Below are 25,759 nucleotides of genomic sequence, written 5' to 3' on the forward strand. Positions count from 1 at the left end.
AAATAACCTACTTTCAATTTGCGTAAAATTAGCAAAGAGAAAGAGTCTATTTATTTTTCACGAAGAAAAAAAGTTTATCTGGGAAATTAGCCCGACGAGATATCGCTAGAACGGAGATACTCGCGCTCGCTAATCCACGCGACGTCACGCGCCGCCGTGGACGAGCGAGAGTGATTCACAATTTACGAAAGTACCCCGACTTGCACACTCCGAAAGTCAGAAGCAATTCTATTCGTACTTCATCGTCCTCTTCCCTTGTCTGCTTCTCCTTAAAGCATACACACATCGCCGGGAAGATACAGAGCCGCTCGAAACGGCGCGGTTTGGACTCTCCCCGGCACCCGGCAGCCCGGAGCGCGCTCGGACGCGGGAGATCTGATCGGTCGGAGGAACCGATCTCGAATCTCGAACCCCCGGAGCCCCGCAAGTTCCCGAATTTCGGAGATTCGCCGGTAAGTCGGGCGAGAAAGATTCGAGCTTTGTCGGATTCCCATCCGCATCGGAGAGTACGGAATTACTTGTCCCGGGGGCAAGTGGATGTTGTTCTTGCATTGTCGTTGTCCTATGTTGTTTGATTGGTCTAGCGGAAACGTGGTTTGCTTCGTTTGGGTTGATTTGAGGCGCGCTTTGATTGAATTTCGCGCAATGGCAGTCGCGTGCGGCGCGATTGGATTCCGAATCTTCGAGTCCTTAAAGCCGGAGTTTGTGGCTTGGGGGATCGTGATTCACTTTGATCACCGACAGTTATTCTGTTTTTGTCAATGCGTGTGCAGTTGCTTTTCTGCTTAGTTATCCAAAAGAGATTGAACTTTGCTGTAACTGGTGCGGTTTGTTGTGGTTTTTTCTTTCAGTGACATTAGGCTGCGGAATGGGTGGTTTACTCGGTAAAGATATTGGATGAGCCTGCCCATACATTCGTTGTTTAGATTGGTTCATTCCACGAGGCGCGTGGTGATACACAAGAAGGGGTACATCAAATTTGGGTGGAGGACACGTTGATTGTCAGGGGCATTAGAGCATTAGAATGTCTGCAGAGGGAGGTGAGGTTGCTGCAATGCGGGAAAGTAACATTGAAGATTCTTTGGAGACAGGGAATCACATGAATGACACTAGCCTTAGAAGCAATGGGCTTCCTGCGAAGGAGAATGGATCGTGTGAAAACATCCCGCATTACGGTGATAGCCATGATGAGCTTGTGCAGATGGTTACTGAACTCAAGCTTCAAAATGAGTTCTTGAAGTCTCATTTTGAGGGTCTAAAAGATCTTCACTTGGAAGAGATTAGATCTCAACAACGAACAGAAGTGGGCAGGCAGGAAGGCGAAGATGTGAAGAGACTCAATGAGAGAATAGAATCTCTGGAGAGAGAACTACTGCAGGAGAAGCAAACACGAGGTGCAGCAGAGGAGGCTCTGAAGCATCTTCAAGTAGCACATTCAGAGGCAGATGCACGAGCCCAGGAGCTCTCAGCCAGGCTTGCTGAAGGTCAGATGAAGTTTCATGTCTGGTATTTAGTGAGATTTTCTTCACATGCTGTACCACTGAAATGCTTTGAGGATGGTTGGGAATCTGTTACATTGCAGTTTTTGCTTGGATCTGTATTTTAGTTGGATATGGTTTGCATCAGAATTCTCAGCCATTTGCACTGCAATTTTTGGATTATGAATATATTAGGCTTCGCTTTGTTTCAGAGAAAAGTTTTCTATAATATGTTTAGCCTGCAATATCAAATCTCTTTAAGAAATAAAATCATAATAATATGTTTGTATTTCACCAGAATTGCAAAAGAGGCTATTTATGGTATTCCAAGCCGTCTAATTTTTTATTTGGAACGAAGTAACTAAACCATTGCATTGGATAACAACTTTAACTTTGAAAGCAGTTTCCCTTATTGGCATTCGTGAATTGTTTTTTGGGTTTTGTTGAAGTCATTTTCAGGACTTATTTAGTTCTTGAATGCAAATGGGAACGGGAAATTTAAAACTTTAGATTAACCATCATTGTCATCTGCTGCTAGTGCTATTGTGCAACCAGGAAAGCACATGATGATCTGTCTTACATTTCTGGTCTGAGTTATGCCCTGGTTCTTCTCATAGCTCAACAGAAGATGGATCAAGAAATAAAAGAGAGGGAAGAGAAGTACTCTGAACTCGATTCCAAATTTAGCAGACTTCATAAAAGGGCCAAACAGCGTATTCAAGAGGTTCAAAAGGTGAATCCATTTGCCATATTTTTCATCCTTTGGTTACATCCTGATAATCTTTTCAGAAGATTTGTTTTACCTAAATGTGGATAAATTACTACCTAGCTGGATGTTTTGCTTGCTGTTGGCTTGTGAATTGACCTTAGATGTGTTCGGATATCATTAATTTCAGGAGAAGGATGACCTTGAAGCTCGTTTCCATGAAGTAAATGAAATAGCTGAACGAGCTTCATCCCAACAGTTAGCATTACAACAAGAGGTGGATCGGACTCGTCAACAAGCAAATGAAGCAATGAAGGCAATTGATGCTGAGAGGCAGCAATTAAGAAGCACATGCAATAAGTAAATCTTTTTTCTTTTTTTTCTTTTTTCCATCGAACCAAATGAAGAAAGTACTTTGTTATCTTTATGAGTGTCCTAGTTCCTTTCTGCCCTTGTCTCTGGAGGAGTAGGAAGATCCCTGGAGTTGTTATTTATTTATACAGTTGGTTGGTTCCATCCATTATTTGGGATTGCCATGCCCCTTTACCAACCATGGTCCAGGAAGCATTGTTTCAACTTTGAACTATCACATTGCAAATTGCCGAAATTGGCAGTCCAAGCTACCTCATCAAACTAACTGAATCAAAAGTTACTAGTACCAAAATTAACCTATGCTATTGTACATCCTTCTGCCTAATTTAGAATTTCTGATTCATAAAAACTAAATTGGACTAGCAGTATTTTCCTCTTATCCATTAATTATAATCGATGTTGCATCTCACTTGAAATTTTAAGGCAAAAATAACTGAAGAGAATTGTGACCTGCCCATTACACATGGTGAGTAGCCCTTTACATCATGTGAAAAGGCTAGTTGGCGTTGTTACACATTAATCTTTTCATAGGGAACAATTAGATGAATCCTTTACTTTGTTTTTCTGTTCATAATGAAACATAATGCCATTGGCTGATAAGTTTTCCCATTCCTTGTATGTTCCTGTTTTTAAGGTCTTTCATTCGTAATTATGATCTTCAGTGCGGAAAATGTCATTTATGTTCATCCTTCCAGTCATGATCACCTGTGGAGATCATCTCACTTCTGCTCATCTTTCTCAGTCAATGCAGTGATGACTCCATCTGAATAGAGCTGGCTTGTTACATTTCTTAAATCATCTTAATGTAACTGACATCTGATGTCTTAGCAAATTTTGGCATATTTTCCTGTTTAAACTTGATGAAGAGTTTGGTCTCTTTCTTTCTTTTCCTTGGCATCATCAATAATTAATGGATTACATCATCAATAATTAATTCTTCTTTTTAGAAAATGAATGCTTGCAATACCCACAGTTTCTTTACATACAGTATACGTTAGAGCCATTGCCATGACCTTTTTTTCTCCTCTAATGATTAAGTATAAAAATTGTTGCTGCTGTATTGAAGTGTTGTAAGCCGATGACATCAATTATAGGTCTCTTCCATTTATATTGTGCTCTTTCTATATATCATTGGACTGACATTTTCTTAAACACAGACTTCGAGACGACAATGAGGAATTGCGGCGATCTTTGCAACCTAAAGATCTTGCCCTTGAGTCAATGCAACAGTCCCTTCTTGAGAAAGAGCAGGTAGTTTGATTTTAGAAGTTTCATTTCATCTGCTCTGTAGTGCTCTGAATGATGGTTCTCCTCTTCTTCTCTGGATTGCATATTCATGTCCATTATACAAAAGAAGTGAGGTGTCTATTTCGAAATATCTTAGTAGCTATGTTAATTGGGAATTTGGTGAACACGGGTAGCAATCACCCTGTTGGACCTGAATGATAATATGTGTGAAAGTTGTTCAGTGGCAAACCAACAAATTGAGATGAAGTATTAGGTAGAGGAGCTTGCACAGTAAAAGGCGTAGGATTTGCTGAATTGTTGTCTTTGCTGGTGGAAATAGTACTGATGTTAAAGTTGCTTTCCTCTAGATGTTGGAAGACCTGCGAAATTTGCTAAAATCTGCAGAAGAGAAGAGGCAAGCTTCTCTATCTGAACTCACCGCCAAACATCAGAAGGTAAATGGTATCTACATCCTAATGTGCCATCTGATAATTGCCTTGGTTTCAATACTTAGACATTTTAAGCTTGCTCTTTTCTACTTCCTTATCAGAGCATAGAGAATTTGGAGTCCCAACTAGTTGATGCAGCCTCTGATAGAAGCAAAGCAACCGAAATGATATCTTCACTTCAGGTGAGAGTTTTTCCTTCTAACCTTTTTCCCACGTTGCGTGCTTATTGACAACAAATGAGCAACATCTGAGGACAGTATTGCAGTTATTTGCTCTGTTTGTTTGGTGAAATGGCATAACAATTGATGCAGCTGAATAGCATTTGCCTTGTGCTCCTAGGGGCTTATTTCGGCTTCTAGAATAAATAAATGACTTATTTTGTTGATCTAGTATAGATGTTGCAATTTCCAATGCTGTAGGCTAATAGGATGCTTAGAAGCTTGAGAACTTCTCAATTTTGAATTTGAATGCTTGTTATCCATTGTTTTTTTCATTTGCTTATATTTCTTCTGTGATTAAAGGTCCTACTTGCAGAAAAAGAATCTGAGATTGCAGAGCTTGATGCAGCTTCAACTGGTGAAGCGGCAAGACTTAGAGCCGCAATGGAATCTGTTAAAGGAGAGGTTGCACATTTGAAACGTGAGCATGTATGAGCCAAAATTATTGTTATTTTTACTATAATGGAGATGGAATAGAAATAAAAAGCAGTTTACGAAGTAAACTTTGTATTTATAGTTTCTTTTTATCATTGGATGAGTGGCCTGGATGCTTCATTTTAGAGTTCTATCAGCTTAATTTTGTCTGGCTGGATATTGTCCTTAGTTCTAAACCTCGGTACTTATCTGCTTTCTGTCTAATTTTGGTTTTTGACGTCCCAGATTCTGTGGAATGTGTCAAATACACCTTTTTTTGTTTTGAAATTATTGATGGGCAATAATCTGTTACTTGACTAAAGGCAAACAAAATTTTCCTCCCCGGACATATCTATCACTTCCAGGCTACTTTTCGTGCTTTCTTGGTGAGTCTTATCTCAATAGTGTTGTGTTTTTTCAGGATAAGGAAAAGGAAAGCTGGGAAGCTGCTTCTCAGGCACTTAAAGCAAAGCTTGAGGTGGCTGAGAGCAACTGCATTCATGCTGAAGTTGAAGTGGCTAAGTTAAAAAGTATTTTACCCTTGTTGCAAGTTTGGAAGGTTGCATGTGCATAATAAGCACAATTATGAAACTGACGGCCATGCTTTTGGACAGGTCAGCTGGAGTTAGAAGCATCTTCACATGTGAAGTTATTGAATGCTAGAGATGCTGAACTAGCAGCTGTCAAAGAAGAGGTATTCACTTCTGCATTTTTCCCCCAGTCAAGACAAGTTGGATTGTGGGGATTAATTCGTATGGTTGGCTAAATTTTCAATTTTTTTTAAACACTAACAAAGGTAACAAGTTCCTTTCTGCTGGAAAGCTGATGTATTTTCTGTCAATACATTGCTTTGACTGAAGATAGGGTTGAGTGAAAGAGCTGCTTTATAATAGCTTCTGGTTTTTCTGCTTAAAACACATTTCTATTTGGCGGAGCTGCAGGATAATGGATTAGTTATATTTCTGATGTCTGGCATTTTTTTTCCTTCACCCTTGTATATGTAGATCCATCGCCTGCAAAGTGAATTTTCTTCCTATAAGGCTCGTGCCCATGCACTTCTTCAGAAAAAGGATGCTGAACTTGCTTCAGCTAAGGATTCTGAAGAAGTTAAAGCTCTTGAGGAAGCACTTAAGGTAATTAGTTTTGCTGCCCTGAGCCTGTTTACGTAAGTTAAAGGACTTGAATTAATGATTATTTTTAGTTACTTTCTAATTTGTTCTTTTCATTTCACATCTGATTCTTCAGGAAACTGAAAAGGAAGCCCTACAGGCATCTGCAGAAAGGGATAAGGCCATCCAAGATCTTCAGGCTGCTTTAGCTAATCATGTTAAAGAACTCAAGGAAAGGTAAGATTGCTGCCGGCAATCCATTACAGACCTCAATGTGCTACATGAATGATGTGTTTCTGCTGTTAATTAGAGTTAACATGATTGCCTGGAATTTGTAATGGTGATTCATAGCAAAATTGAGGTGCCTTTTAATGAATGGTTGATTTTGTGCTTTATCTAAACAAGACCTTTTCTTTTCCCCCTCTACCTCCATTCATTTGCAGATAGTGATAGGTTTTTTGTACACTTGCGCTTTCTTCCTCAAACTTATTACTGACCATAGTAAATTAGGGTCACATTTTTAATTGTCTTTTATGAGATGAATGTTTGATTATGGTAGACTTTGAGTTAGTATTATATATCATTTGCCGTCAAGGGAGCTTCCATCGAGTCATGGCTCTTGATTTTTGCTCAGTCAAATTTATCATGACATCTACTTCTTCAAAGAGAACCCATTCTTATCAGTAATCATTGACACGAAAATTCTACCGTTATGATGAAGTGTGTCTCCATGGGGACATGGGATAAAGAGTATTAGGTTTCTGAACTACTGCTATCTATTACCTTGTGAATCCTATCAGTAAGTTTGTTCTTCTACTAGACCCCATTATTTACTGGAAAACTGGCGTTTTGGTTGAAATCCACTCGTAGAGAGTAATTGAGCTCTTCTTTCGTTGAAATCCTAGAGACATATTTTCTAAGGGATACTCTTTCTTTTGCTGAATACATTCACCTTGCCTGTCAGTTTTATGTTGAAAAATGTCATGTTTCATAGTAACTTAATTCTTACAATTTATTTATCCATTGATTGCAGACGTGCAGTTCTTAACACTGCCAAGCAGTAGATCTTTTCATGACCGTTTTCTTATTTATTGATTGCAGAGATGCAGCTCTTAATACTGCCACGCAGCAGATGAAGACCATTGAAATGAACCTTGACTCTATGAATGCTCGGCATCAAAAAGATAAAGAAGCATGGGAACTAGATCTTAAAAACTTGGAAGAAACGTGGCGAAGTAAATTTCAACAATTTTTCTCTTAAGTTTCTTACACTTCTGTTACCTTTAGATTTTAGAAAATTCAAACCGCTTTTGCTTTGAAATGGCTCATGATGTAACAGATAGGTGTGAGGCACTAAAAGCTGAAAAGGAGGCAGATTTGGGGAAAGATATAAAGCCAGAATTAGATGAGCTTAAATCTCGCTACAAAAGATTGAAGGTAAGTTGGATCTTGCTGTCTCTCCCTCTCTCTCTCTTCTCCTTCAAGAGGTTAATTCTTTTCTCCTTATTTACTTTGGCATGTTATTTGGTAGGAGGAGCATGATTCATTTAGAGATCTAGCTGATAGAATGATTGAGGAGAAGGACAATGAAATTTCCAGGTTGTTTGATGATAATAAGAATCTTCAACGATCTCTGGAATCAAGACCACTGGTATGTCTTGTAATTTAGATAGATGAATGCCATGAAATCTTTCCCTACTTCCTTGTTCCTTAGAACAGAACAAAGAAAGAAAGAATGATATGTTTCCCTACTAACATTACTCTCACAATTATTTGGCTGACAATGTAGTCAAAAAATTTTCAGGCTGAGAACAACGATTATTACACTGCAGGTATGTAAACTTTTTCCTAGAGTAGTTTGGCAAAATAACTCTTAACACATCCAAGATTTTGGAAACTTGATGCTTTTGTGAGCAGCTGGTAATGTTTTAACTTGGTTTAAGCTGACAAATTTGTTCTCTCAGCCTCGCAGAAACAGGAAATACCAAACTCAGCTAGCTCAGCAGCTGACCAGCAAATTCTGGTATGAGCCTTTTCTTCACTTGAATATTTGTTGGCTCGGAGTTGTTATGGTCCTTTATTTAGTAAAAGCGCCATAACTGAGGAGCTTTTATTGCTATTCAAAGTTGGCACATATGAGGTTGTGGATATTTGGTTATAGCTGTCATGTCAATAGTAAATATGAGTACTCAAAACACTGTTGTTTGAGGAAGAGTGCCATTTGGGGGCAGTGCAGATGATTCAGATGACTTAACTTCAACCTATTTGAATATTCAGCTTTTGGCAAGGCAACAAGCTCAAAGAGAGGAAGAATTGGCTCAGTCTCAGAGGCATATTTTGGCTCTTCAAGTATGACCTTACCTGTATTTGCATTTATATTCTCTTGTTATGTTTTTGAAACTTTTCTAAAATGTTTTTAATGCTCAGGAAGAAATTGACGAGCTTGAGCGTGAAAATCGTCTTCACAGTCAACAGGTGAGCTCCAAGGGCATTTTGAGTAGTGAATATGTATGGGAAGCTGGAAAGCACAATATACTTTTCTGATGTGGTAGCTAGACGACTAGATCATTTGGTTCATCTTATGCAGTTTATCCAGTTAGTCTGGGAGACATTCACATTCATAGGAATCAAAAACTTCATGATAAAGCAATTATTACAAAACAGAACTTAGTTGATTATGATCTATAATTGGTAATTGCACATGTTTGCTCAAGTAGGAGTCATTTATTTTAGTTGGGTTCTGGAAGTTTAACTACAGAAGAAGGTGAGGAAGAGAAGGAAAGTGGAAGTTCGCTGAGGAAAACGAAGGTCAATAATACTGTGAAGTCTTCATGAAACATTAAGCTGATTACCGGAATGAGGTGTCCTTTTCTTGCATATACACCCTTGGCAATTAATTGTCATTAACTATTTTTAATGCTATTGACATTCCTTTCTCTTTTCCATCTCCATTTGGGAGGAGATGATATTGGATATAAATGCAACTCCAGTACGTTCTAGATTCCTTTTCCCTTCTTCACAGATATAATCTTGATTGTATGGATGTAGGAGGCCATACTGAAGGAAGAGCTTCGCAACATGGAAAGGATGCAGAAGAGGGAAGGGGTAGATATGACATATTTAAAAAATGTTATCCTGAAGCTTCTTGAAACAGGTAATTTTGGCAACAGATATACTGTGATGTAACCTCAAATTATAAGTAATTTTGATTTCTTGTCTTTCTTTTGTTGAACTCGTGTAATGGGGTGCTTTGGTTTGTCTTTCCTTCTTAGGTGAGGTTGAGGCCCTGTTACCAGTGGTCGCTATGCTGCTTCAGTTCAGTCCAGAAGAGGTTAGATTCTCAGCTTTAACTTGAAGTGTTGGATAAATTATATTCAGTAGTTGAAATAAATATTCATTGTCATTTTCCCTTACCAACCTCTGATTGTGATGCAAAGCTTTTGCTGATGCAAGCCTAATTCTAAGTCTAAGATGCTATCATAGACCTATGAGTTGTAGGTTAGTCGTGGTCCTACACATCAACCTCCATGTCAAAGGAGAAAATTTGTGTTGTCCTCTTGGGTCTGAGGTGCGTCAGTGGTATCATATGTTTATTAGAAGTAGCCATGGACTATTTTTATGACACAAGAAACTTGCTGCGTTTCTTTTACTTTTTCTCACGGGGGAAGATGATCATGGCAAAATGACCAATATGTATCCACTGTCTGAAGTTCGGCATCATACTATTCCTTTTCTGGGCACGTCAATTTCAAGTTAAATATGTATAATGCAATTGCAGATGCAGAAATGTCAACAAGCTTACCGTGCTGCTACGGATGTCCCTCCAACTCCACCAAATGATACTTCAGGATCTCCTCTGTCGCTTCTCTCAAGATTCTCATTTTCATAGTGGCAAAGAGTAAGACAAGACCAGGAATTCTTTTGTTAATTGACCAGAGTCTGCAATCACATTCCAGCTGCAAAGTTGCGAATGCATGTGTTGGTGCTTAGAAGGTGGTCTGCGGTTCTGTAAAACTTGTTTCTTTTAACATCAACATTATCAGGCGAAGTGCGGAGATATTGTAAAGAACATACAGAGGAGAGAATGTATACTAGACCAAGAGGCAGAGGATACACACATTAGCAAATCCACTGTAATTGCTTTGATTATTGTGAAGGAAAAAGGAAGCAGCTGTTTACTTGTTATTTTCTTTATTCCAACGTACACGAATATATATATACACACACACACACACATATTTCAACGCTGTGAATCAATTTCCCTCTCTCTCCCTCCCCCAAAAAATTATGCACTAGTAAACCTGAATCTTGTGTACGTTGTAGTTAAGTTCTAAATCGTTAAATTGATGCCACTTGGAAAAATCAAAGAAATGGAATGGAATTGAATTGCATTGCATTTTTCAAGTATAAGATTTGATTGCATCCAATGAAAGGTTCGAAGGCTTGATTGCTTCCTTACCTTAAGTCTTAAGGTTTTCAATGTAGAGTTCTTTTTCCAGACTATCACATCAAAGAATATGGCTTCGGCAGATTTCTCGTGCAGCTAAGAGCTTGGCGAAGTATTTGTACCCATCTTGAGACTTTACTAATTATTTCTAACTCAAGGTAATGAGAAATTATGAATTTTGAGGATTTTAATTTTATCAACTGACACATCAAACTTTGGTGTCCTGATTTGAATTGTTGAATCTTGCCAAATTTCTTGGATAGGTAAGTTAGTTGGGTCGTCGTCCGAGTGGCTTGAAATATGAAAGGCTTTTGTGTAACGACGAGTAAAATACGTGTGAAATGAGTTCGCATGGGAGAGAGATCCTGCTATTATGAGAAATATTATTTCGAATCAGTATCTATCAATTTATTGTTACAATAAAAGACGAACTACAATTGGAAAGGAAAAACATTAGTCTAGTGTTCAATCAATCACAAACAATGATGAGATATCTGAAACAATTGGCTGTAAGAGACTAACAACCGAGGGTTAGGCTTAAATCTAGAGAATTTTCTCCTTTTTACCAATTCCCAAGCGCAACCCAAGTTGCTAAAAATTTATTTTTCACCCAATTTTTCTCAGTGAAAAAAAGGTTAGCTGTACACTGAGCTCCTGCTATGGATTCTTCATCTCTCCTAATAGAAAGTTAGCAGGTTCACATTTTGATGTGTAACCGAACTTTGATGTACCGTACTTTCTATGTACTCCTGTGAGCTTCCCTGTTGCAGCTTTTTGATGGAAACCTACCATCATCCTTGCACATTCTCTGCATTAGAGGGGAAAAAATAGCCACAGATGGGTCAAGATGGATGCTTCAAGAACAAGGTGAAGTAAAAATGGCAAAAACAACAAAAGGAAAATCACTGAGAAAAGAACTGCAGACAGCACTTACAGGAGCTGGTCTTCTGTGTAGTTGCTGTGCCATTCACAAGTCTTGGTCCACTGTTTGAAACCATAGAGGGTGCACTGAGCTGTAAAGATCGCAGCGGCGGCTAGAAGAGATGGCGGGAACTTGACCATCTCGTACTCCACCAGTGAGAGCTCAATCAAGAAGAAGGATAGCACCTCAAGCTGTTCATTTAGAATAGTTTATTCAGAAGAGGAAGGTTCACCGAATTTTAGATGCTTATCAGATACACGAAGCATTATCGACCAAGTCCCGAAGACTTGATCTATCGCACTTCAATTGTTCTTAATATGGTGACTATGACTTGCCTAACCTTTTTATCAGATTCAGCAGCCTTGAGAAACCGTCGCATGAAAACATACGGAGTAGGCACTGACATGTTGAACTGCAACGAGTTGAGCATCAAACTTTCCTGGTAAAAAAAAAAAAAAGTCGGCAAGAAAATAATAACGTCCGATTAATTTTTTAGGATTGTTAAATTTCCTTCATTAGAAAAGGAAAAGAATTGCAGTTACGGCCGGATATTGAATGTTCGATTCTAAGAGTCGCACCATTTCAAGAACTTCCTTTCTGGTGTAAGCCTTGTCCGATATTAGAATCAAGTCTCCTACAACAGGAACAGAGACTTCTTCATACTTGCATGCTAATAACATGGCCACCAACCCCACCAACTGGAGCTTCTTTCTCACGACAGATTGCCGAGCCAAGAATCTGTCTATGAGATTGACCGTGAGGAACAAAGTCTCGTGCATGAGATCGAATTTGTCGTGCACCTGTTCCAGATTGATCAAAAAATGCAAAACTTGTTAGGAAACATCGTCGTTGAATTGAAAGGAATACAACATAGTTGGCAATTTGACTCTGGGAAATTTGTTAAGTTATAATACCTCTATAAGCCAGTCAATGAGGATGGACCTCATCTTCTCATTAATGTCAGCTTGTTGTGCCATGTAGTTAGCAGAGACGCAGCTACAATTCTGCATAAAGTGAGTTGTTAAATTGTTGAAAATAGAACTATTATCGTTAAAAGCGATATTTGCAGTCTGCAATGGTATGTTATATTCCAGTTTTAGTGAATGAATTAATTTCTTCAGCGCAGCACGTAGCCCCTCAAGTTTTGCTGATTTAGTTAATATACTTTGCAATCTTAGGCTTTTATATAATACCCTTTTGAGAAAACAGTAATCGATTAACTCCTTAAATGAGATAATTAGAACTAGAATAACAAGGAGTGACTTGAAACTCTCAATCAAAAATAAATTTTGAATTTCGAGAATAACTAAGCATGGGAAAATAAATCCTTGAAGAACATGATGGTTTTTTCATTAAAATACTTTGAGCCTGTCTTTGAGTTTCTTGGGATGCATCCTCGTATGGAAAGCTGGCAACTAATCAAAATGGCAACAAAAGGAGTAAACATTTAATGGTTGGCCATGCATGCATTAAAAATCTGAGAAATGGGACCAAGTACAGCTAATTTCCTTTTTCCCCCCAATTTTTATATTTCCCCTTTTTTTCCATTTCATGGAGAATATTGAGGAAGAGAAATTAATTACCTCCGTTCTCCTATAGTTGGCATAAATGTCTTCAATGTAGTCAACCACTGCAAGTGGGTTCTTCTTATCTCGACCATCGATGTCCATAATTGGCTCTTCCTCTTCCTCCTCCACTATATCTTCCATTTCCACTTCCTCCTAATGATTAATTAATAGCAAAATCAAGAGACAAATAATTAAACTGAAAGTCAATTATGGCTCTCGTTTTGCCAAATTAGTTGAAAAATTCAAAATTAAATTAAGGAAAAATACTGCAGCTGAAATTTGAGAGGGGGAAGAAACATACCATGTCATCATCCAATCTTGATTCTGGGATTTCCAGAAACATAGGGACTGGTTGATTTTCTGAAGATGGTTGGCAGTCCTCCACGTCCACAAATATGCAGTCTCCAAATTCATTTCTCTCTTGAACTGCCGTTCTTGGCTTCTTTGCTTCCTGTTAATCAAGCAATGTCTGATCAGTGAACTATACCATATTTTCCTTCCTTTTCCCCCTCTCTACTTGATTGAATAATTGGATAATTGACCATAAAAGGAAAATCGAGAGGATCTACTAAGCACGTCATGTACAAGAGAAGCATATGGTTAAATCTGTGCTGTCGATCCGTCAACATGTAATAATGATTTCAAATAAAATTATGAGATTGAGAAAGAGTGTGAACCTCGATGCAATGTTGCTGCGTGCTCGCCGTTTGCGCTGCGAACTTCCTATAAATCCACATGTTTCAATCCATCAAAATGCATATCTACGTGCGCTTACTCATGAATTACGACTATAATTCTTTTGGGCCAATGCATGCGTTCAAATTTCAGCTGATTAGTTTCCTAAGAGATGTAACCATCCACTTTGCATATGAGCATCCTCACGCACTTTGACTTTTGACAGTCTGTGCTGGAGATCTAAATTTGAAATTTTGAAATTTCAACATCACCCTTTTCCTTACTTTTTCCTTTCTAGACATCAACCGGTCAAAAAAAGAAGAGTTGCGAAAACGAAAAAAGATAGGGTCAAGCTCAAAGTCTCAAAAAGATCAAAAAAAAGTCTAACCTTGTAAGTGGTCTGTGAACTGGATCCACCTGATCCTTCCCGCACACTGCATCTCTTCTGCATTTCAGAGCCAAAAAAAAAAAAACCGGCTTTAGCGCATTGTCGCAATCTAAGTTTCAAGATAATTAATATCCGTGATCTTCTCTTTGAGTACTGTTCTAATAAATTGTAGTAATTACTTGGAGTGGCCTCTCTTGTTGACGACATGACATGGGTAAGCACGATCTCCAACTAAATTCTGGTTAATCACGCTCAACGCCCTCCTGGTCTGCCTAATCTCCTGCCCGAATTTCCTGCCTCCGATCTCCAACCCTCCAACTGAAATGATCGACACCCATTAAAACAAACGGTATCAGATCCGGAAGGGCGAGGGCAAGAAACGCTGGCCCAGATCGAATCCGAGACTGCACGAGAATGAAAAGAAAACCCAGACAGGAACTCTCTCTATTTACCTTGGAGATTCGTGGGTTTGCTCAGTGCAGTATTGTTCTCATCAGGCAAACCCATTTTTCGTTTTGCCTCACTTATATGGTAAGAAGAACAATAAACTCCTCAGAACACAATCTCTCCCTTCTCTCTCCCCCTCTACCTCTCCCCCTTCCCTCTCCCTCCCGAACACCCACCGCCACCCAGAGACCTAGAGAGAGAGAGAGAGAGCGTCGTCGACCTCCTTTGATCTTACGAGCAGGAGAGAGAGAAAATAAAGGGTTCGAGATGTCTGAAGAAGAGGAGGAAGCAGGCTCCCGTCCTCCTCCTTTTTTCGATTTTTTTTCCTTATTTTTTTCGAACGCAACGGCTAGTGAAGCGAGGCCGTTGGATCGTGCCGATTCGCGACGACTTTCTCCTGTGGTTTGTCTTCCCTTTTGCGGTCCGAACAACGGTCACTTGCGCTGCCCTGCGGCGTGCCGCACCTGATTTCAAATTTCCCGTTTCCCATTTTCCCTTTTTCTTAATTATTTCCAGCGGGCCTTTTTCCAATGACCGGATGTGACGGTTCGATCCTTTTACGGCACGTCGGGCCGGACCGGGAGGCGGCTCCGCGCTCCAATCCGCTCCCACTTGTCGACGTGGACGAATGGAGCGCCGCCGCGTGGATTATGTCCGAGTGGAATGTGGGGCCCCGTTCCTTGAGCTTTTTTGTCCCTTTTGCTGAGTTGGCATTTTTTGGATTGCATTGGAGTTGAACAGGATTGTCAAGTTCCTTTGTTCAGAAATTTCCAAGACGAGACGGATTTCATTTCCGACCATGGCTTGTCCTCTCATTTAACTATCGTTATTTATGGTAAATATCTGATTTTCTCATTCATTGAACTTGACAGCATTTTAGCTCACAAATCCGATGCATGGCCAACTCACCCGTTCATATCCATGGATCTCTAAATTCAAATTTCGAGTTGCACAACAAAACATGATTGACATGCCTGAATAAAGCCCTTCTCATTTTGGTAAACATGAGCGGTCTAAATCGAGGATAATGCCATCTATTTTGTAAAGAAATTAAATAGTTCTTCCATGAGGATGGAGTATGCGGACGAGATAAAAGAGAGTGAAGATTGTGTTAGTCGATGCGTCCAAAAGTGGCATAGTGTAATAGTTATAGCCCTAATTGGTAAAATCATAATATGCAGATATACCTAACAAACTTAGCTTTACTTGATATGTATATAGAGAGGGAAATGGTAACCCAAATTATGATGAGGATAGATATCTTTCTATATAATGAACTTCAATGTCTTAATTATCTTCATATACTTTATGACTGTATTCAATGGACCACATTGAATCCAAATATAACAATCTTATCATATGTAGTGTTTTTCAAACTATCTCGGGTGTATATTTTCGCCATTGATTAATTGTAACAGAGGCAACCATAGGGGCGCCATCGCAAATGGCGGCCACCACGGCGACAATTTTTTTTTTTTTTAAATCTTTCTTAAACTGAATTTTCAAAAAAAAAATATTAAAATGCGTAATGAGATTTTCTGCTATCCAAGGTAATTTTTATCTCATTTAATCCAAATTTAGATTGTCGTGAATATGGGTGTTGGAATATTATTCTTGCAAGCCAAAATGGGAGCATAAGGCTATCTGGATGATGGTGTTTGGCATGCACATCTCAAGATCCACGGCTTTTTTTTTTTTTTTGGTGACCTAGGAACCTCAGACAAATGGGCAAGGCGGTCGGTGAGTAAACCTAGGGGGACACGTAAGCGGGAGGATCCATCACCCCCAGCGTCCCACTTAAGACCCCAAGCGACCGTGAGAGAATTCGAACTCCTTCCATTCGTGAGGGGGAGAGAGCCCAAACCATCATGGCCACCAAGACGGTGGTTTCACGGCTTTAAATTGTTGCATTAAACACGAAACAAAAATCCCAAATTTCAACCCATCGGTAGGTGGCCGTGATGGTTTGCACTTTACCACATCATCGCCGAGGGAACGAGTTCAATCGGTCACTAACGCCTTAAGTGGGGAGCCCTGGTGGTAGGTTCTTGGGCCAGCTCCCCTTCAAGTACAGTCATGGTCAACATGGGCCTGTTAGGCCCTCGGAGGCCATGAGCACCCTCGGAGGCCATGAGCACCCACATGGTTGTGCCAGGCCGGATCTTGGATATATATAAAAATAAAAAAAAAAATCCCAAATTTCTTTGTTGGTAAAAAGGAACTAGATTGGATGAAGAGAAATGCATCCTTAGAAGAAAACAAAAGGCAAAGAGAGCATAATACTTAAGGCACATGTATTTTGACAAAGAAAGGGAGGAGCGCATGTCTATGCTATGCGACTTGGAAAAGATAGGGGACAATTCTGATGCACGCTTACTATATTTAAAGCTTAGTGTGAACGTGTCTCTGACAGAAAGTGGACCGTTTAATCATGTCTGGATTTGAAAGAGAAGAACCTATAATGTTAACAATGAGAGCTGGTGATACCACCGGGGTATATCGAAGTTCGAATTAGGTTGAGTCTTCGACTTGGTTTTCGAATCGCCGGTTTCAGCCCGTTCCCAAGTTGCCCCGCTATCAGGTTCGTCCTGATTAAGTAAAGTTCCACTTGTGTAGTAGGTGTATTGGCTAATTTTTGCCTTTGATGTTTTCACTGAGTGCGATGTCCAATAATTTCTCCATTTCTCAGGATGTTCACCAAGTGAACAAATCAAAAAAGTAGCATGCGAATGAATCGATAGTTTGATTCGACTGTACATGATTGAGAGAATAGCATATTGTGAAGGATTACATAATCAATTTGAGCGGTTGAATCTGGTGGGTCCCCTATCAAGCCCAGATCTCTAAAGGCTCAAGTCTCTTCGTCTATGATTTACCAAGCCTAAGATGTTTCATAGAATTGCTCAATCTCACATTCGACATAAGCTAAACTAATCTAGCAAGTTATAGCAAATCTTTGTGAACAGCCTTTACAGATTTTAATTGGCAATTTGTCAAATCTTCTTAAGAAAAGTACCCCAAAAAAAAAAGTTCTAAATGGCTAACATTGATGCCAGAGGTCCTATCAGCTTGGCCAATGCTAACGTATTTTTTTATAATTTTTTTCTTTTATTTCCTTTCTTGTTGTTCTTTCTTTTTCTTTCCCCTCTCTTTGGCTGGCCTCGCCTAAGTGAGGGTGGCCTCGCCTTGGCGAGGGCTAGTCTCAAATCTAGTGAGGGCAAGGCCACCAGATTTGGTGAGGTAAGGCCTGATGGTTACCGGCCTCAATGAGGCTAGCTCGATGTGGCAAGTCCAACGATCACCATTGGCAAAAAGAAAAGAGAAAGCAAAAAAAGAAAAAGAAAGAAATGTCCATGTTAACACTAATCGTGTCATATAGGATAGTTGGCGTCAACGTCTACAATTTTTGGCTGAAATTGGCAAAACATAAAATGTTTAAGATCAAATTATTACAATTCAAATATTTATAATTAAATTGACACAAGTACAATAAGCTTATGACTCTTTTTTTAATTGAATTGGTATAAATATAATAAGTTTTTTTTTTTGGTTAAGTAAATATAATAAGTTTATGACTCTTTTTTCACTTTTCCCTCTTCTTGATGGAGGTTAGGCTAAAACTCTTATCCTTGAAACCTTATCGACGCGTTAAAAGCAAATAAGCAAGAATTGCTCTAATGAAAGCATCCAATCTGTTATTTTTATCCCGCGAAAGGCATGTCGGGTTTCTGCTTATTTGAATGCTTCAGAAAGTCCTGAGCAGCCACAGTTACGAGGTTCGGACATGTTCGGTATTTCTTTTATTCTCGGGAGATACAACAAAATAGAATCTTTGCCGGCCAAAAGAATAGAAGGGTCAAAATATACATACAGTCGCACATTATCTCCATTGCATCAAGTTGCTATTCCTTTGACTATTGTGGACTTGTAGAAACTACTCGATTTTTTAATAACAGTGGATATGGATGGTGACATTGCAAAAATCGTTCACATTTGCTTGGTTTTCTGAATTTCGAAGTCGAGGCGCAATGGTATATTAGAAAGTACATTCTTTCTCACTTCTTTCGAACATATTGAACCTAAAGTTTGTCTTTCATACCCTTATAACCTATTAACCTTCGAGTTGCTCAACATGTGAATATCATCTATTGAATGATGAAGGCTATCTTAAATTAACACGCAATTACTAGGTTAAAGCATGCTGAATGAGTATGAACCCTAATGCATAAGCAAGCATCGGGGATGCACTCAAATAATGCGAGTCCATCTCACAACCATCGTCCATTGAGACGACTCCTACATGGGGCCCACCTCACTGAATGATGCATGTGAATTGGCTCGTATAGTATGCAGTTCACCTTTTTTTCCAAATGTACCTTGCAATATAGAGTGGCTGGTACTTTTGATCCTGGCTTTTGTTGTAGCTGTGGCTCGGCCTTGGTGGCTTTCAACTTTAGCTATGGCAAACCTTAGTCTTTTAGGGTTGTGATTTTTATGTTATTATCTCTGCGACTTTCTCTAAAAGGATCGTCAACATAATATATCTCAACACTCAAAAAAGAACGAAAACAAAGATCTTATAATGAACCCAAAGGCAGTCAAGAAAATCGCTGGGAGGTGGCGGCCGACAAGGGTACCGGGGCGATTATTGCTAAGAGATAGGAGATCGATCACTTTCTTAGTAAGATAAATGGCTTTTCGTGTTATGGCCGTGTGTTGGTGATTAAGCATGTCACGAATGCCCGCCGAGTGTCAAATTCTAGCTATCGCTAATCCTCACCGCTTATCACTAATGACTTTTTCCAAATGTGTCATCGCAAAATTTTCAAAAAATTTACCATCATATTAGACAAATTTTTTAGTGATTTTAATTAATATTTCTAGAAAACTTGGTAACACGACTTAATCGATAGTCACATAAAATCACGTAAAGGCTATACCGCGCACTTACTCGTGCCGGTCGATGGGGGATAAAAGCAAGAGCCATTTTGGGTAATAAAAATCCTGTAATCACTTAGCTTTTTTTGCCAATTCAGGTTTATGATATTGCCATGTTCCAGTGATGCATATGCAATGCACTTTGCCCATTTTGGCTTCTTTCCGGTATCGTATCGTGAAGAGTCATTACTGTCCTGTGCACACGTGTCAGCCTAGATTCCTTTGAATGAAGAGTTGTGTCTGTACACAGTACTCTTTCATGTATTTGCGCAGAGAGAGAGAGAGAGAGGGAGGAAGAGAGAGAGAGAGAGAGAGAGGAGGGAGAGGGAGGGAGGGAGATGGAGAGAGAGAATTAGGGCAACTGGAGCAAAACTGCAAAGGATTAACCACCAGCATTCGAATCTCTCCGCCCCAAAACTCGCAGGATATACTCCATCATTTTCCTCTCACTCAGATCGCGGCAGACGTAATTGTCGTCTTGAACTTTTAAATTATCAATCAGTGTGGTTTTTGCATCGTTTCACTTCTCATATCATGGACAAATCACCCTCCGGAACCAAGTCCTCCGACCAAAAGCAGGACGTAGTGATCCAGGATCAGGGAGATGCGTCCCCCCCAGCCACGCCGCGTGCTGGAACCGGAGGGACTGGTGGCGGTTCTTCTGCTGTGCCCCCTGGTGCCGGCAGTGGCAATCCTCCTCCTCCCTCGTCCCCGGCAGGGAGCCCAAAGGATGGCGGCGAAGGGGGAAGGACCATGAAGCCGCTGAGTGCAAAGGGGAAAGAACCGGCCCTCACAGCCGGTTCCTGCGCCACTGCTGCAGGGTCTCCTCCACCCCCAGGCGAGAGCCTGGAAGGCGGAAAAGCAGAAGGGGAGGGCCTCCAAAAGAAGAGGAAGAAGCCGGCGTCTGACGATCCAGAATTGCCGAAGCTGTGCAGCATCTGTAGTAAGCCGTTCAACGGCTGGAAGGGACTCTTCGGACATATGCGCAGCCACAAGGACCGGCCGTGGCGGGGCGTCTTCCCTCCGCCGATATCACCTCCAAAGGAGCAGGGGCATGGAGAGCAGGCGGAGGAACTCACATCGACCTTGTTGGACATAGGGCAGAGGATTCTGGCCGAACAAAAGGGGTGCGAGACCGAGGGTGATGGCAGCGCCGTGGCTGAGGGCAGCGCTTCTTCTTCGTCTTCGTCAGCAGAGGCTCGGAGGAAGAAGATCCACATGATGTTGGATCTGAATAAGGAAGCACCCGAAGATGGTGATGAAGAGGGAGGTGGCGACAACGGTGGCGCTTAAGTGGAGTCCGTGAACGTGCATGCATGCACGAAGAGAGTAGATTCTACTTTGACTGGCGTTTGTACTTCCATTTGAATTTCTGAGTACAAGCAGTGAATGCATGCATCGCATGAGACGCATAAGACTGTTTCATCTTTTTATTTGGAGGCCGAAGCATGAGGCTGTTCTTCATTCGTGGTATTCCTGGATTTATCTCTATTAAGAGATTGCGTCTTGAGTCAGTTTTCTGAGTTTAAAGGATTGGGGTTTGTATTTTCCTTATTTTATGAATTGATTATTGAGTTGGACAAGCATGGAGACTATTGTTCTGGTTGAAATGATAGCCGTGATATCTTGATTGTGAGTTCTGGATATGTGCTCTATGTTTTATATACATGGGCATATGGTTCGTCCTTTGCTACTTTCACTATAGAGTTCATTGACTACAGAAGATTATATGATGATGATCTTCTTCCACTGGATCTACGATTTGCCTAACTTGTGATTGAAGATGTCGGACACTTCATATTCTGATGGAGCTACACATGTATCATTGAATTAGTTGATGGTAAATATGAGGACTTTGTGGATTCAATTACTCTTCTTCTTGTTACTTAGATTGAAATGATGGCGACGTTGCTGCTGATAGATATTCTTCGTGCTTAGGTTACATTGTTGTTCCTACTACTAGCTACCTAGTACTCAATGAATGCATATGAACAAAGGTGTTACGGGTGGATATAACCTAGTGTTATTTAGATGTACTAGATCTTGTTATGAAGCAGTATTATTTGAGTTAATAGATTTATGTATTGTGGAAAAATCAATAGTATTATGTCATTTTTTTCTAGATTGATTACTTGTTAATGAAAGATTATATTGGGTTTTCACTATATGACATTGATAATTATCTTAGAGGATATTTTCACTACTTTTTTAGTGGGGTCATACTTCTCACTATTTATTGTTGTAATCACATAGCAATATGATCAGTATAGTTGTAGTATTGTTTTTGATACTATCACTAGTTTTTTGCTTTATATTTAGATGTCATAGTTTTTGTTATGAACCTATATCATTCGAGTATATAGGTTTATATAGTGCAGAAGAATATTTAATATTAAGTTTACTTGATTACTTGCTTTTGAATGAGAATTATCGAGGGATGTGTTCACTACTTTCAAAGTAGGGATCTTACTTGTCATTGTATTGTGATCGCCATCACATAGTAGTGTGTTATGGTCATTATTATTGTTGCCAATGTTATAAGTAATTATATGTTTGATGAATACATATGAACAAAGTGTATGATGTGCGGTGTGATATATGGATGTATTAGTTTTTATCACGACCTATTTCATTTGAATAAATAGGTTCACATATTGCAGAAAAATCTTTAGTCCTAGGTTTCCTCTACTTTTTGAGAGGAGATCCTACTTCTCACTATATAGATGATTGTCATCACTATGGTAGTGTGATCAATATAGTCATTGTAGTCGATGTCACTGTTATCACTAATTTTCTACTCGATGAATACATATAAAAAATGTGTACGATGTGCCCCATGATATTCGGGTGTACTACTTTTGTTATGAACTTGTATTATTTGAGTAAATAGGTCTATATATTGTAGAAAGATCTTTAGTATTGGATTTTCTTAATTACTTACATTTTGAATGGGAATTTTCTATTGGATTTTCACTATATCACATGGATAATTACTTAGAATGGTGTTTTCACTACTTTTAGAGTGGAAATCCTACTTCTCACTAGATATATGATTGTCATCGCATAGTAGTGTATTTTTTTTTATCGCTAGTTTTCTGCTCAAAGAATATAAACAATGTGTTCAATGTGCTCCGTGACAGTGAATGTACTAAATTTTGTGATAAACTTATATTATTTAAGTAAATAGGTTTTTATATATTATAGAAAAATATTTTGTATTAGAGTTTTCTTGATTACTTACTTTTTGAATGTGAATTATCTTGCTGGATTCTCATTATATAATATCGACAATTATCTTAAAGATTCTTTTCACAACTTTAAAAGGAATCCTATTTCTCACAGTATATATGATAATCATCACATAATAGTGATAACGTAGTCATTCTTATTTTTGTTGACGTTATGACTAACTTTTTACTTGAAGAATACATATAAATAATGTTTATGATGAGCCCCATGATATTCAAATGAACTAGTTTTTGTTATTAACCAATATTATTTGAATAACTAGGTTTATAAGTTGCCAAAAAACTTTTAGTAGTGGGTTTTCTTGTTTACTTACTATTTGGATAGGAATTGTAATAATGGGTTTTCATTGTATAACATTGATAATTATCTTAGTTGACGTTTTCACTACTTTTTGAGCAGGGATTATACTTCTCACTATAAATATGACCGTGATCAGTTAATAATATGATCAGTATAGTTATTGTTATTTTTCTTTTTTTATGTTATCACTAGTTTTCTACTTGTGTGTGTGATGTGCCTTGGACATTCGAATGTACTGGTTTTGGTATGAACTTCTATTATTCAAGTGAATAGGTTTATATCTTGTATAAAAATCTGTAGTGTTGTGTTTTCTTAACTACTTATGTTTTTAGCGGATATTATCCTATTGAATTTTCACTATATGATATTGACAATTATCTTAGGGGAATTTTTTATCACTTTATGAGTAGGGATCCTACTTCTTGCTGTATATTTGATTGTTATCTTATAGTAGCGTGATAAGTGAAGTCATCATTATTTATTTTTTATGTTATTATTAGTTTTCTATTCGAAGAATACACATAATCAATGTGCTCGATGTGCCCCATGATATTCAAATGTGCTGAGTTTTGTGTTGAAACTTTATATCATTTGTGTATATATGTTTATATATTGCAAAAAAAATTTAGTATTGGATTTTTTTTGTTTACTTTCTCTTTGAATAAGAATTATCATTTTGGATTTTCACCTTATGATATTGACAACTATCTTGGAGGGATACTTTCACTATTTTCTGAGTGCAAATTCTACTTCTCGTGATCATCACATAGTAGTGTAATTGATATAGTGATCGTTATCATGGTTTTCTCTTTGAGAACAACACATAAACAATTTGTATACAAATGTACTAGTTTTTGTTAAGAACTTATATTATTTGAATGAAAATCTTTTGTTTTAGGTATCTAGGTTATTTACTTTAATGTGAATTATCCTATTGAGTGTTCACTCTATGACATTGATAATTATTTTTAAAATGTTTTCACTACTTTCTGAGTGGGAATTTTAATTCTCATTATATATATGATTATTATCACATGGTAGTATGATAAGTATAGTCATTGTTATTGTTATTGATGTTATCACTAGTTTTCTACTCAATGAATGCATAAAAAGAATGTGATTGGGTATGGATCTCGAACACAGTTAAACCATATATGTCTAAACCCGATTTTGTTGTGAACTCCAGTTGTGATTAGAATAGATATGGACCATGTGAAAAGTTATTGGCTATGGACTTTTATAAAAACCACTTTCGTTTGTAATTTATTTGTGCAAGCACATTAGATCAAGGGTGGAAGCGGAACAAGGGCTAGAAGAGGAGGACAATGTGGTAGTAAAAGGCTAATTCTGCTCCTTATATCCTTGAATCAAGAGGACACTGCATTTCACTTTGTATGCTTGTTCATATTATTTAACTAGCACCTTATGAGGATGTGTTCATTCATAGTTTCTACATCGTCTTTCATTTTTCATCATTAACTAGACTTAGGACTGCCTAACGACATGCTTAGAAAGCCTTTTTCTGCATATAAGCATGCCATACTTACTCATTTTATTGTTTGATACTTTGTTTGTCAATTCTTTCCAACTAAAATTTGATATGCCTACCTCTGTGGCTGATTGAAATGTTTCTTCCCTTTAAACTTGGAATTGTTTACCATGTCATTTGCTAGTTCTTTAGTATTTGTGATTTTATTTCTAGTTAATTGTGATTGATGATCGAAACTGAATAGATGCCTAAGTTGCCATTGGACAAGTCAAGAATACAGGAATGGTGAGGAGGAGGTGTTTTCACTTTTTCCTTTAGAACCAAACCCTTTGCTAGAAAACTTTTGAGTGACAACGCATGATCATTTGGTAGTGAAGGTATCATGCAAGAGAATGGCAATGGAACTTCATGTGATATAGGAATCACGTAAGATGATGATATTGTTGAGACAATTCATTGGTGCTTTCAGATGTCCAGCAAGATATAGGAATCACGTAAGATGATGATATTGTTGAGACAATTCATTGGTGCTTTCAGATGTCCAGCAACCGCTCATGCAAACTGACTTGGAAAGAAAATTGTAGATAGTTTAAGTTTAAGGTACGAGAAGATTACATGTTTGACCTAAGAATTGCATGCTATTCCACAAACAAAATAACGTGGGGGTTGTCTCTTTCTCTCTTACCGCCTCAAGTTACGTTACATCGACTTATATTTTGTCTGGATGACATTTTTTATGGGGCCTACTAGAATAAGGGTCCTTTAAGCTATGACGGCAACAATGATTTACATCAAGTAAAACATCCGAATCGATGAGATGGCACAAGGGGGTCGTACTTAGAACCGTGTTTTTTTTTTTCCTTTTTTGTTGGTGAACGATGTTATTAAAACCTTACAAATCTTGTCATCTATTGAATTTAAGTCTTTAGTTTGCATATGTAGCATAGATCCGGAGTAATTTGCATGCAATTAATAAGATTTGAGTGAGTAACCTCTGATTTCTAATTTGGAAATCCTTCAATACCTAAATTAACTATGACAACCCTAAGTGATTGCCACACATTATCTTTAGGAAAGTGAGATCATCTTTTCATAATGCAAAGACAATGACAACAAAGACGATGATGCATAATGTGATTTTGTACCTAGAATTATGTTATTGTTGTGTACCCTTCACTGACTCGATTTTGACATTTGTCTTGTGATTCCTTGGATGCAACAATTTTGCATTCTTCAGTGAAAACCTCCCACAAATCTCTAGTTAACACAATATTTTTTCAACTAAGTAATTTGAAAATGCATGGACTGAAAATTAGAAGTGACTACATCATGCATTGGGATTGTGTTCTTAATCCCATCTAAC

The 25,759-nt window shown here is 38.5% G+C and overlaps 3 protein-coding genes across 6 annotated transcripts; 2 read left to right on the forward strand and 1 right to left on the reverse strand.

The window, feature by feature from the left end:
• The first annotated feature begins 222 nt into the window (after nucleotides 1-222).
• Nucleotides 223-10,158, forward strand: LOC104422834 (protein GRIP). 4 transcript variants are annotated; one of them, XM_010035276.3, is made up of 22 exons: nucleotides 223-533; nucleotides 852-1,484; nucleotides 2,096-2,211; nucleotides 2,375-2,544; nucleotides 3,714-3,807; nucleotides 4,152-4,238; nucleotides 4,334-4,414; nucleotides 4,754-4,879; nucleotides 5,286-5,394; nucleotides 5,479-5,558; nucleotides 5,869-5,997; nucleotides 6,110-6,210; nucleotides 7,075-7,208; nucleotides 7,313-7,410; nucleotides 7,505-7,624; nucleotides 7,763-7,805; nucleotides 7,938-7,996; nucleotides 8,251-8,322; nucleotides 8,401-8,448; nucleotides 9,022-9,127; nucleotides 9,246-9,304; nucleotides 9,752-10,158. In XM_010035276.3, exons 2-22 carry the CDS (start codon nucleotides 1,025-1,027, stop codon nucleotides 9,860-9,862), a joined length of 2,403 nt encoding a protein of 800 aa, XP_010033578.2. In that variant the 5' UTR covers nucleotides 223-533; nucleotides 852-1,024; the 3' UTR covers nucleotides 9,863-10,158. The 4 variants fall into 4 exon arrangements, with proteins under 4 accessions (XP_010033578.2, XP_010033577.2, XP_010033579.2 ...); XM_010035275.3 differs by having other exon boundaries at nucleotides 223-452; XM_010035277.3 differs by having other exon boundaries at nucleotides 223-452; nucleotides 7,778-7,805.
• Nucleotides 10,159-10,803: 645 nt separating this feature from the next.
• Nucleotides 10,804-14,651, reverse strand: LOC104422835 (G2/mitotic-specific cyclin-2). Its single transcript, XM_010035278.3, has 11 exons — nucleotides 14,426-14,651; nucleotides 14,153-14,291; nucleotides 13,974-14,030; nucleotides 13,588-13,633; nucleotides 13,212-13,361; nucleotides 12,926-13,063; nucleotides 12,257-12,346; nucleotides 11,921-12,142; nucleotides 11,683-11,781; nucleotides 11,355-11,533; nucleotides 10,804-11,228 (listed from the first exon to the last, which is right to left on the reverse strand). The coding sequence occupies exons 1-11, from the start codon at nucleotides 14,478-14,480 to the stop codon at nucleotides 11,078-11,080; spliced, it is 1,326 nt and encodes a 441-aa protein (XP_010033580.2). The 5' UTR covers nucleotides 14,481-14,651; the 3' UTR covers nucleotides 10,804-11,077.
• Nucleotides 14,652-19,892: 5,241 nt separating this feature from the next.
• On the forward strand, nucleotides 19,893-20,651 carry LOC104424001 (basic salivary proline-rich protein 4). Its single transcript, XM_010036408.2, has one exon. It carries the CDS (start codon nucleotides 19,893-19,895, stop codon nucleotides 20,649-20,651), a length of 759 nt encoding a protein of 252 aa, XP_010034710.2.
• Nucleotides 20,652-25,759: the final 5,108 nt, after the last annotated feature.

Source organism: Eucalyptus grandis, chromosome 10 (genome assembly GCF_016545825.1).
Source record: "Eucalyptus grandis isolate ANBG69807.140 chromosome 10, ASM1654582v1, whole genome shotgun sequence".
Classification (NCBI taxonomy): domain Eukaryota; kingdom Viridiplantae; phylum Streptophyta; class Magnoliopsida; order Myrtales; family Myrtaceae; genus Eucalyptus; species Eucalyptus grandis.